The sequence below is a fragment of the Dipodomys ordii genome, unplaced genomic scaffold (genome assembly GCF_000151885.1).
Source record: "Dipodomys ordii isolate 6190 unplaced genomic scaffold, Dord_2.0 Scaffold113, whole genome shotgun sequence".
In the NCBI taxonomy this organism is placed as follows: domain Eukaryota; kingdom Metazoa; phylum Chordata; class Mammalia; order Rodentia; family Heteromyidae; genus Dipodomys; species Dipodomys ordii.
In genome coordinates this window covers 3,854,697-3,867,150 of record NW_012267329.1, presented here as the reverse complement: position 1 = coordinate 3,867,150, position 12,454 = coordinate 3,854,697, and the positions used below count along the sequence as shown (strand labels likewise).

The following is a 12,454-nucleotide window of genomic DNA, read 5'->3' as shown; positions in this document are numbered from 1 at the left end:
TAGTGTGGTAAGCATGTCTGCTATGTATTTGTTTCTTATCAATGGTTCATTTTGTTTCAAACAAAATTATTTGCAGTATTTTTTAAAAAGCTGAAATAGAGGCATGGTTCAAGTGGTAGAGAGCCAGTGTTGGGTGAAAAATCCCAGCAAAAGCATGAAGCATCAAGTTCATACATTTTGTACTTCAATACTGGCACAAAAAATAAATTAATTAAAATATGTGTGGAGAAAACAACCATTTGACACCATAACAAAGTAAATGAATTCATCAGAGATCCAAATGTTGATGAGCTATCTACATTCCATTTCCTACACTATTAAAGAAGGAAAATCATAAAATCCCAAAGTAATGCTTCTAGAATAGTTACTATAAATATAATTTATTCAAACACTTGGAGGGAGGGGAAAAGAATGCTTACTCATACTGCTGTCTCACTATTAGTTTATAAGGAGAGAAATAAGAATTTCTTTCTGGAATGTTCTAGCTAAATATAGCACATTTTTATGCAAATTCATACTTCTATCTAACATATCCTTTTTTTTTTTTTTTTTTGGGTCCAGTAGTGGGTCCTGAACTCTGGGCCTGGGCGCTGTCCTCTTCAGCTCACGGCTAGCGCTCTACCACTTGAGCCACAGCACCACTTCTGGCTTTTTTCTTTTTGCTTATGTGGTGCTGAGGAATCGAACCCAGGGTCTTGAGCATGCAAGGCAAGCGCTCTACCACTGAGCCACCTTCCCAGCCCCCTATCTAACATATCCTAAGTAATCTGGAAAGCATCTCAATTAGGCCCATTACTCCTTCTGGGGAAAAGTCTAGAATATTTTCTTATATGAAGTGTGTGTGTGTGTGTGTTATTTTCTTATATGAAGTGTGTGTGTGTGTGTGTTTATTTTACCTTGATTGTGACAGAGCTTCTCTCCTCATATTTGCATTCACAGCGCAGACAATATGCTTCTACGTCAGGTCCCCGCACAGGCATGGGCTCCACAACATGAAGACAGTCACTGGAGAAACAGGAAAAAAAACTGCTTAAGCCTTGCCTGATGTTCTACTTTCACTGATGAGAAGTTTCCTGAAGTCCAGAATAATCACTGGTTTTATCCAATAAAAAGAATGTAAGGGACAAGTAATAAACCAAAGTAAAGTTTCCTGTCTCAACTGTAGCATTTTGCTAAAACCAACAGTCTAACAATCTATAAAGATACATATGCAGTAGCTATCTATTATCTATTCCTTTTTTTTTTTTTTTGGTGCTAGTCCTGGGCCTTGAACTCAGGTCTTGAGTGCTATCCCTGAGCTTTTGTGCTCAAGGCTAGCAGTCTTGAGCCACAGCTCCACTTCTGGCTTTTTTTTGTTGGTTAATGGAGATAGGTGTTTCATGGACTTTCTGGTTGAGGCTAGCTTTGAATTTCAATTTTCAGAGATCTCAGACTCCTGAGTAGCTAGGATTACAAGCATAAACCACCAATGCCCAGCAATTTTCAAATTGCTATTGTTATCATTTTCAAATATAAGTGGAAAAATCCCAAAATGGAATAAAAAAACTACTCAACAAATCAAGTCATATTTAGACTTTCTCAACTACCAAGTAAAAGTACTTTAAAGGATTTACAGTGACATGAAACATTGTTTAAATATGAGATTATCTTTTATGAACTAACATCATTCTTAACTGTCACAATACACTTAACAGAGGGCAAATTATGAAACTCTGGAATTAAATACTTAAAGCCAGAGTAGGAAATAATTGCTTTCTCAATGAACAAAAGACTATAGAAAGAACAAGAAGTAAAAACAGGACATAAAAGTATTTTGACTTTCTACCTTGAAGGATATAAAAAAACCAAGGATGTATGTATGTATGTATGTATATATATGTGTGTTTATGTATAAAAGGCAAGGCTATCAAAAATCTCCTTTCTCAGAAAAATTACAAGTCTAAGAACTGTATGAATTTTCTCTTTAGCTATTACTCTGACTACCCTTCTGTATAACTCTAGTACTCTGAATACCTTCAAACAAAGTAGTGAAGCTTCCCTGTCCTGCCAGCTGCTGAGCAATTTTCTTCCCCTTTGGCATGTCTTTGTTGGGCATTTCTAGCTGCTTCAAAAACTTTACTACCGCATCCTATCGTATTCCATCCATTCTTTTGGGAGCACTCAGCACTCTAGATTGATTCCTTCTCCTATCAAAATGCACTTTGAATTCTGACATTAAAAAGTTTAAAATGTTCATTGATTCATAACCAGTAGCTTAATTGTAACAGATAGTAATGAAAAAATTGAACCTCAGCTTGGTGTGGTAATCCCCAGCATTTGGAAAGCTGGGGGCAGAAGAATGGAAAGTTTGGGTTCAGCCTAGACTATATAGCAAGATCCGGTCTCCAAGAATATCATTCCTCATTTATTAAAAGAAAAGGAAAGAAAAAAACTAAATCTCCACCAGTACAATTTTAGATAAAGTCTCACAATACACACCATAGAAGTGTGGTTATTTATCCCCATCATACAAGCCCAAGCATGTATTTACTTAATTCAAGCATAAATTGTGCAGAGGAAGGAAAAGTCCCTAAAAGGCCCTCCATTTCAAAATCAGAGGAGATCATCCAGATCAACACCTGTACACAGGTAGAGAGTGAATCAGTAGCTGAAAAAGGACAAAGATCCAGGTCTCCTGCTGTACAGGGAAGTCCTTCTTATCTCTCTGAACCTCAGGAAAATGACTTATTTCCTATTAGTTACCTATCCCAGGTTCACAAGTCTGAACAGCAATACCTATGGATTACTTAGGAATCTATGTTGAGTAAATTTCCTTTCAAGGACAAATATATTCTAATATAAAAGGTGTACAGGAGGCTGAGGAAGGAAGATTGAGAACTGGTTCTGGCTTATAAAATAAGACCCTGTTTCAAAATAAAACAAACAAGACACACACACACATAGGAAAAGGAAAAAAAAATTGTAGGGTTGAAGAAGCAACAGAAGGTTTGTTCAGACAAGGCCAGTCACACACACTGTGCAAACATTTTTAGAAACTAGGCAATACCTCCCCCTAGTGCCAAAAGACATTTTTAACTTTGAATAATACCCCAAACCAACTAGAAAATTAACTTTTCCTGTATTAAGTTATCCAAAATAGGGCAGTGAAGAAGGCAGTGAAAGCTAACAACTGGAAAAATGGAGGGTCTTAGAAAACAGAAGGTGAGACCTGACTGACAGATGGGGCCCAGGCCCTCAGGAAGCCATAATATGCTGACTGATCGTAAGTGGTATGCCTTTCTAAAGCCAGTTAAAAATCTCCAGTGTCAATTGGAAACTTACTCTAGTAAAAGGCTAAGCTGTAAGAAGGCAAGGGAAAGTGACAAGGAGGGGAAAGAGATACCAAACAAACCCTGCTTAAGTATTTCTTTTCAAAACTCCTTGTTTTGACTAATAACCTGATGTAGACAACATATGGAAAATATTAGCATTAAACACTTGAAAAGTGAGTTCATTTGCCACTCAAATAATAGCCATCATATTTTATTACTGGTAATAAAATAAACTGATGGGCAATATTCAATATCCTTGGAAAATTTATAGAAGTAATTTAAAGATTTGAGAGCTAGGGATGTAACTTAGTGGTGGAGTGCTTGACTAGAATTTGCAAGGCCCTAGACTCTATACAAGAGGAAAAAAAGAAAGAGCATTTGAGCTTTATTTTTCATTATATACAGTAACTTGTTGATATAAAACCTATATACCCAAATCACTTTGCAATGTGAAACCTTTTAAACTAGAAAACAGAAGTCCACAAAGAGTTCTCAAGAACTAACAGACAAACTGTATAGACCATGATAATGACAATTTGCGTTGTGAAAGTTAAAATGTTTTTTTTTTCTTTTTTTTTTTTGCTTATGTGGTGCTGAGGAATCGAACCCAGGGCCTCGAGCATGCAAGGCAAGTGCTCTACCACTGAGCCACCTTCCCAGCCCAGTTAAAATGTTTTTGTGACTCTAACTCCACAATACTGTGAAATATGTGAAATTTATGTAATCACCTAATCTCAACTAAAGAAAAAAGTGAGAGAAGGGATGGGTTAAGAGAGATGGGTGACAATATTGTCAGACACTTTGTACTCATATACTGGTTTGTAGAATGGGAACTTCTTTGTACAACTACTTAAAGATAATTAAAAAAAGAAAAGGAAAAAAAAACTAATAGACAAAACCCAAAATGCTTATCATAGGAAGAATAAACAATGGCAGGGCTGGGAGTATGGCTTAGTGGTAGAGTGCTTGCCTAGCATGCATGAAGCGTTGGGTCGCATGCCTCAGTACCTACATAAACAGAAAAAGCCAGAAGTGGTGCTGTGGGTCAAGTGGTAGAGTGTTAGCCTTGAGCAAAAAGAAGCTCAAGGACAGTGCCCAGACCCTGAGTTCAAGTCCCAGGCCAAAAAAACACACAAAAAAACCCCAAAAACCCCACATACACAAAAGAAAAGAAAAAAAATGGCATCAGAGAAATCAAATATGCTCAAAGAATACCTCTTCTTTAAAGTTAGTGTGGAGGGCTGGGAAGGTGGCTCAGTGGTAGAGTGCTTACCTTGCATGCCTGAGGCCCTGGGTTCGATTCCTCAGCACCACATAAGCAAAAAGAAAAAAGCCGGAAGTGGCGCTATGGCTCAAGTGGTAGAGAGCTAGCCTTGAGCTGAAGAGCTGAGGGACAGCACCCAGGCCCAGAGTTCAGGCCCCATGACTGGACCCCCCCCCAAAAAATAAATAAAGTTAGTGTGGAATATTGTGACTGAAATCTTGCTTTGAGACTCTTTGCTGACTACTAAATTGTGAAATCAGGCATACATAAAAGTACCTGTGAGTATCTGGAGCTATTTTCCTTGGATTTTCCCTAATCTTTCATTGTGGTTACAAATTATATACTACCACAGTTCCATAGGATGGAGCACATCCATCCAGCCTTAATACAACTGTTTCCCAATTGTTTAAGCGTACATGTAGGAAAAGTGTAGAAAAAGCTACCCTTCGTAAGGGCCATTAGAATAAACAAAGGCTACTGTGGCTGGATAGCCAGTCAGGATTCTAGTTGTTAGCAGTCTGTCTGACTGCTTAAGGGCTGAAGAGATCATTATCTTGGCATACTATAGCTCATTTACACACATCAAATGACACACTCTGACAAATATAGTTAATTCCCTGAACCTCCCATATTTGGTAATATGTAACTAAAACTTTACACTGTGGCTGTATATGGTGGTCTATACTTACAATCCTGGTACTATGGAGGTAAATGCAGGAGGACTGAGAATTTGAGGCCAGTTTGTACTATGTAGTAAACATCAAGCCAATCTGAGCTATGTATCAAGACCCTATCTCAAAAAATCAAGTTAACAGCTAGGTACTGGTGGCACACCCTTGTAATCCTAGCTACTCAGGAGGCTGAGATCTGAGGATGATGGTTTGAAGTCAGACTGGGCAGCAAAGTTCATGAGACTGTTATCATGGAGCAGTAGCTCAGGTGATAGAATGTTAATCATGAGCAAAAAAACATTCACAGGCAGTGCCCAGGCCAAGTTAAAGCCCTAGAAATTAGCAAGAAAGAGAAAAGAAAAGGAAAGAAGAGAAAAGAAAGAAAGAGAAGAAGAGAGGAAGAAAAGAAGGAAGGAAGGAAGGAAAGAAGGAAGAAGGAAGGAAGGGAAGGAGGGAGGGAGGGAGGGAAGAAGGGAGGGAGGAAGGGAGGAAGGAAGGGAGGGAAGAAAGTAACAACAAAAACCCCCAACAAAAAATACTACAACAAACAACTCCAGAAAAGTTACACACTGTAAAACTTATAATAGATTGAGGCTCATTTACCTATCACTGAAAAGTAACAAAGGGCACAGTAAGGCAGCTATGGGTAGGTTAGGAATCATAAACTCAGGCCCATCTTCATAAGAGATCTTTCCTACCTAGGGCTTACTGTTTGGCTTAGCATACTACTTTAGGTTTACATCATGCCTTACACCAGGCCTTACACTCACTTTTCCAAATGGAAATAGAACTTGACACTTTTGATTAGAAATATTTTACAAGAATTATATATTGGATGAATATTCTGAATTAACAGCGACAACCACAGAAAGAAATTTGGCAGGTAATGCCAGGTACCAGTGGCTCACACCTGTAATCCTAGCTACTCAGGAGGCTGAGATCTGAGGATCATGGTTCAAAGCCAGCCCAGGTAGGAAAGTCAGTGAGATTCTTATCTCCAATTAACCACCAGAAAACAGGAAGTGGCCCTGTTGCTAAAGTGGTAGAGTGCTAGTCTTGAGCTGAAGAGCTGAGGGACAGAACCTAGGCCCAGAGTTCAAGCCCCACGACCAACCAGACAAAACAAAAAAAAAAGAAAATTAAAAAATGAGAAATAATCCAGAATACTTACCAATCTTTTTGTGATATGTTCTTATTATAAATTTGCCCAGAATTCTCTTTATAGGGCGGGCAGATACATTTACACCGGACATCCTCAAAATTCTGTAACCAAAACAGAAACAGTTTAACTCGTTTGTGGTTTATCACCATCACTTATCAAGTATTCTAAAACCAGTGACTTATTAATAATATTTATGGGTCACATGACAATCAAATGGTATTAACAGTACCATCCACCTGCCAATAGAAAGACATATAGTTGACAAACAGTTATGCCTATACATACAGTTGATTACAAAAGGATGAGGGAGAATCAAACTACAAATGACTCACAAATCACAATTTCTGGACTACGGATGTAGATCAATGGTAGAACATGTGTGCACATATGTATACACACACAGTTCCTCTACCATCCTTTTTTTTTTTTTTGTCTGTCAGTCATGGGGGCTGAACTCTGGGGCCTGGACACTGTCCCTGAGCTCTTCAGCTCAAGGCTAGCGCTCTACCACTTGAGCCACAGTACTTTCCTGCCCGGGCTGGCTTTGAACAGTGATCCTCGGATCTCAGCCTCCTGAGTAGCTAGGATTACAGGTGTGAGCCACCGGTGCCCAGCTCACTTCCAACTTTTTTCTGCTTATGTGGTGCTGAGAAATTGAACCAGGGGCTCATGCATGCCAGGCAAGCGCTCTACCACTGAGCCAACTTCCCAGTCCCTATCATCCTTTCATAAAGAGGTACTGATAGGAATTAAAAAAGGTTGGAGTTAGAATATCATGGAACGAATGAAGTTTTAGAGCCACTTAATTATAAATTTCTAGTTTTTGTAGTAAATAGGAGAAGTAGAAGTTGCTTGATTCTAGCAGAGATCAGTTTGGCCTATTCCCAGGAAACTCTGCTTCCATTCCTTGGTTCGTAGAGAGGATGACTACCAGCAAAACCAGTTTCAGGAGGCACAGGAGGAGGTGATTACATATCTGGATTGAGAGAGCAAGAGAAGCTTCCTTGGCAGTGGGAATTGGAGAAGGCATTGGCTCAAACAATACAGAACCATGCCCACTGCTCCTATACACAGTGATTCCTCCACAGAGCTGTTGTTCATAAGCTTATTCATCAACCACTTAGTATTCACTTGCTCTGGGCCAGATCTTAGGCTCGGTGAGGCCGACTCAAGATAAGCATAAGGCATAGCTCCTGCCCATTAGGATACGCCCTAATAAGGGGAGACTGATAAATATATGATGATGATATACTACCTAAAATGATGGCCAGAAGGAGATGGTGCCGCAATATTTTTGAAAGTCAGGAGAGTCAAGAATCTCGACTGTCCTTATTTATGGTGGGAGGTCAGGAAAATTTTTAAAGAACTCCCATCAAACACCATCTACCTGCCTGTAACCTGTCTTTCTCAGCACTTGCATTTAAATATATTATAGATAAAAGCTCCTAACTTAAAAACTGCAATAGCATGTTTTCCAGTGATACTAATGTAAATCCCTCCATGTTGCCCAATAATGAATTAGCTCATCAGAGGAGAAGCACATTAGTACATAGGCGTCAGGCACCAGAGAACAGCAAGATAGGACAGGGAAGGTCAAGAAATGGACACGGGCAAACACTACAACCTCACTTCTCCTGTAGTTTGGTTCTTCCCTTACTCCTTAAGTTAGCAATCGAGAAGCAGGGGGCCGGGGGCGGGGGGGTGGGGACCGCAAGGTCCGGAAGGTCCAGAAGGTTAGGTGAGAAGACCAAGCTGGGGAGACACTGTAGCTCCTCTAGGGAAGGGGGGCTGCCAGGAGAAGCGAGTTCCCGCAGGGGGAAGAGAATGGGTTCAGGAATGCGTTGAGGGGGTTAGTTTTCCCCGGGCCACGGGGGCGGGGGCGGGCGGAGAGGCCGAGGGGCTGAGCAAGGGGGTGCTGGGTGAAGGTTGCAGCCCGCAGAGCGGGAACGCTGTAGCGCGCGGTGGGTCAGTCGGGGCCGGGAAGGGGACTGGCTGTCCAGTGGGCACTGACAGGACCGGGGGAGGCCGTGGGGGCTGAGCCGGCTCTAGGAGAGCATGGGGGGGGGGTCCGGGCCTGGAAAGCCAGGGGTCTGGCGGTGAGGACTGGGCGAGAACTGGACCGGGGAGCAGGTGGACAGACTCGGCTTCCGCCGGACCAGAGGCTAGGGAGGAGCTGCTGTCAGGAGCCACAGCCGGGCGGGACTCACCTTGGCCGCGTCTGTCAGCTGCACCAGCAGCAGCAAGGAGAGCGCCAGGCAGGACAGGCTGAGCACCGAGCCGAGCCGCAGGAGGCCTCCCCACCACAGGGTCGCCATGGCGGCACCCCAACCAACCCCAGCTTGGAGCCCACAGACCCGGCTCCTGGCCCGGGATCCGACTCCGGATCCGCCGCCCGCACTTCCGCCTGGGCCTTCGCGTCACCCGCCGTGCCGGGTCAGCTGCAAAAAAGTCTCCGCCCCGGAAACGGTTCCCGGTACGAAAGGCCCGGAGGCTGCGCGGTCCCGGCGCCCGGCCCGGCCCGGCGGAATCTGCCCTGGGGCGGCTACCGAGGCCTCGCAGAACGCTCCGGCGCTCGGGTATCCTCCCCCGCGCCGAGGCAGCGGGGGCCGCAGGCGGTGTCAATTCGCTGGAAAGTTCTCGAACTGAGGGGGTCCTCAGTACGCTCGGGACGGCTGACCCGAGGCTCTAACATTCCGTGCGGGGCCGGAGCCGCTCACGCCCCGCCCCTGGACGCGGGGTTAGACGTCGGCCCCCTCAGGAATGGCTGAAAGGACCACTGAGGCCGGCGAAGCCAGCCTCGAGGACGCGGCGGGGCCGGGCCAGGCATCCCTTCCCGGGAAGCCCACCCTCGTGGAGGATGGTCTCCTGCGCTTGGGGTACAAACCTGGGGCCCCGGGCCTCCGGACGCAGCTCCCCGCGAGTCCCTGGCCGTCTGCTGGAGCTGCGCGTGTGGGCGTGGCCTCCGCTCCGGTGGAGCGCGGTGGTTCAGCCCGCAGCCTGGACGCAGCCTGCCGCGGAGGAGCTGGGCCGGCCCCGGCCGGGCTCCCGACCGTGGGGAGCGCGCCAAGGAACCGCCCAGCGGGATCCTCCGCCCAGGATTCCTGGAGGGGGGCCGCTACGCCCCGGGAAGGCCGCGTTTACTTAGGGCGGCCGACCCCCAAATCAGCTGGGAGAGCGCTGACCTCCTCTGGGTGCGACCTCGTCTGGGTTCTCTCGGGTAGTTGAGGAGCACCCTGGAGAGGACACGTATCTTCTGTCAGATGTTTTTCAGTTAGTGGGAACTTTGGAGGTAGTGGAAAGGATACGTGGCTCCTCACAACCTCTGGGGATTTTCAAATGACTTTGGTCAGATCACTACCCTTTTCTGGGTCTTTGGTTTCTGGCTCTAAAGGGGGGAATTGAATTCTATGAATTTCAAAATGTCCAATGAAACCCATCTTTCTTTCTCTTTTTACAAACAGGTATTAAAATCGATTTTTTTTTTCTGGTCGGGCATGGTGACTCGAACCTGTAATCCTAGTTATTTGGGAGATGGAGATGGGGAATCCATAGTGCCTGTTATCCCAGCTACTGAGGAAACAATGGCTGGGTGCAGTGGTATGTGCCTGTCATCTCCAAGGAAGCACAAGTAGATCATTTGCCTAACAAGTGCAAGGCCCTCTGTTTAATCCCCTGTATATGTCCTTCCTTCAAAAAAAAAAAAAAGTGTTCCTTTTCTAGCTTGTGGCAGTGTTTTAATTAACAGGTAGAACTTTCTCAGCATTTTTTCTCTCTCTCATGTGATTCTTGTTGATGGTTAGGTCAGAATCTAACACAAGGTGCTATTGCACTAAATATATTTAGCTTATTTCATCCCCCAAAGACAATGGCAAGCCCCAACCAGAGCCAGATCAGCAGTGTTCAATGCCTTCTTACCCTTCTCCCATGAAGATGTTGTGACATCTTGTGGTATTCTGCTGGCTTGAGGTCTACCTAGAGACACCCTGGTCAAATGTATTGGTGTAGTACCCTATCATTGTGAATCTGATTGCTAAAATTAGATTTGGTAACAAATCTAAAGCCAGTTTGGGATTGTCTAGAATCTCATAGGCCTTCTCTTCCACCAAAATTGTTCCAGAGCTAGATTCTAGTGGGTCATGCCTGTCATTCTAGCTACCCAGGAGGCTCAGATTTGATTATTGCAGTTTGAAGCCAGCCCAGGCAGAAAAGTCTAAGAGATTCTTATCTCCAGTTAACAATGAAAAGCCAGAAGTGGAAGTAGCTCAAGTGGTAGAGCACCAGCCTTTAGCAAAAAAAAGCTAAGGGAAGGGCCCTCATTCTTAAGTTTAAGCCCAAGTATTGGCATACATACGATTTTTTTCCCAAAGTGGTGTTGTGGGTACAGAGGTTCACAGAAAATTATATAGAGTAATGTCTCTGTTAAATGGGCACATTCAGTCATTCAGAGAGGAGGTCTGTGTTACCCAGGCTAGTCTCAAACTTGTGGGCTGAAGGGATCCTCCTTCTTCGCTTTCTTGAATAGCTGGGACTATAGGCATGAGCCACTATGAATGGTTGACCTCATTAGTTTAGTGGAGAAACACCAAATAAGAGCTGCCCTGTCCAATTACTACCCAGTAAATGTGTATAGTTTAAATAGAAATATGCTGTAAATGCAAAATACTCATGGCTTTTAAAGACTTTATGTGTAAAACATTTTAATTTTAAGATGCTGATTAAAGCTTATTTTGGAGGTATGGGGTTACATGATTAAATTTTAGTTTTTTGACTTTTCAGATTTGGTTCTTAGACCATTTTATATTAGGTAGAATATAAAATGTATCTTCCATTAATGAAGTGTGACTATTAAGATTACTATGTGACTGCAGACTAAATGAAGATTCTAAACAAGGTGAAAAAAAAATCAGTGACAGAGAGTAACTGGCATAGGTAGAACAGTAGGTTTGAGGGATCTACAGCTGACAAAAAAAGTGTCATTCTAGGTGACTGGATAGGGTTGGGTTCTGCTTATACCTTTTAGTGCTTTTCTTTAGGCCAGGGATCTCTTACACCAGAAAACCTTCCTAACAAGCATACTTTTCTATATTAGTACACATCTTTTTCCTAACTTAACTCCATTATGATAAAATTAGGTTTTCGTGTATACCTTTATATTCTCAACTTGCACCAAATATTGCTAGCAATTTGAACATTGACATCAAAACAATAGAAGTAGAGACCTGGGAAAGGGAACAAGAGTAGGATACTCCTCTAATCAGTTAAAAAAAAAGTATCAAGCACTTACATTTCTCTTATTTGATTTCTAACTACGGGAGATGACACTAAGGTGTCCAAATGGAACCTGAAGCAGGGCAGATAGTAGGCAGGGAAAGATTAATGACCTAGGATCACCATGGAGTTTTATTTATATGCTGAATTGGCTTTGGTATCTATTCTCCCTGTTTTTCTTGCTTACTTGTAACTAAGTTTTCCTACTCTATTTCTTTCTTATTTTAAATGTTTTTCTCTCGTAGTGCTAAAGATCAACCCCAAGGTCTCATGCAGTTTAACTTTCGCAGTGAGTTACATCTCCAGCCCTAATCCACTTCTCTTAAGTGACAATGGTCCAGTTGTACCCTCTCAACTGGATTCTCTCACTTTATGGAGATAAAAAGAAGACTTTATTTAAATTTACGTAAAGTGAGAAGGTTAGGAAGCCAAGGTTATTGTATACATAAACACACACAAAATCTGAGACAAATGTATCTGGGACCAAGGCTGTCTGCAGCTACATTCCCCTCCAGTGATAAATTAGCTGTCTGCATGTTCCTTTCTTTCTTACTCCTTTACCCCATCCTTTATATCTACGCCAAACACCAAACCAGGAAAAAAATGGAGTCATGTATAGCATCAGTGATGATAATTCCTTTGAATTGTGTGTCCAGTAGTTATGATAGAACACACACACATACACACACACACACACACACACACACACACCCCTAAATACACATTATGGGTCAACCCATAAAATAATTTATTGTATTTCATTTTTTTTGGGGGGGTC

The 12,454-nt window shown here is 43.0% G+C and overlaps 1 protein-coding gene across 2 annotated transcripts in view; it reads right to left on the bottom strand.

Moving 5' to 3' along the window:
• Positions 1-9,433, bottom strand: part of Tmem9b (TMEM9 domain family, member B) — an 18,501-nt gene extending 9,068 nt beyond the window's left edge. Inside the window, exons 1-3 of one of the 2 annotated variants that reach the window (XM_013028781.1) lie at positions 9,293-9,433; positions 6,418-6,509; positions 897-1,005 (exon numbers count right to left, since the gene is read on the bottom strand). In XM_013028781.1, coding sequence (XP_012884235.1) covers positions 897-980 — 84 coding nt within the window. In that variant the 5' untranslated portion in view covers positions 981-1,005; positions 6,418-6,509; positions 9,293-9,433. Of the gene's footprint in view, positions 1-896; positions 1,006-6,417; positions 6,510-8,615; positions 8,864-9,292 lie in introns of those variants that run through there. The other variant, XM_013028780.1, reaches the window with a different exon arrangement.
• Positions 9,434-12,454: the final 3,021 nt, after the last annotated feature.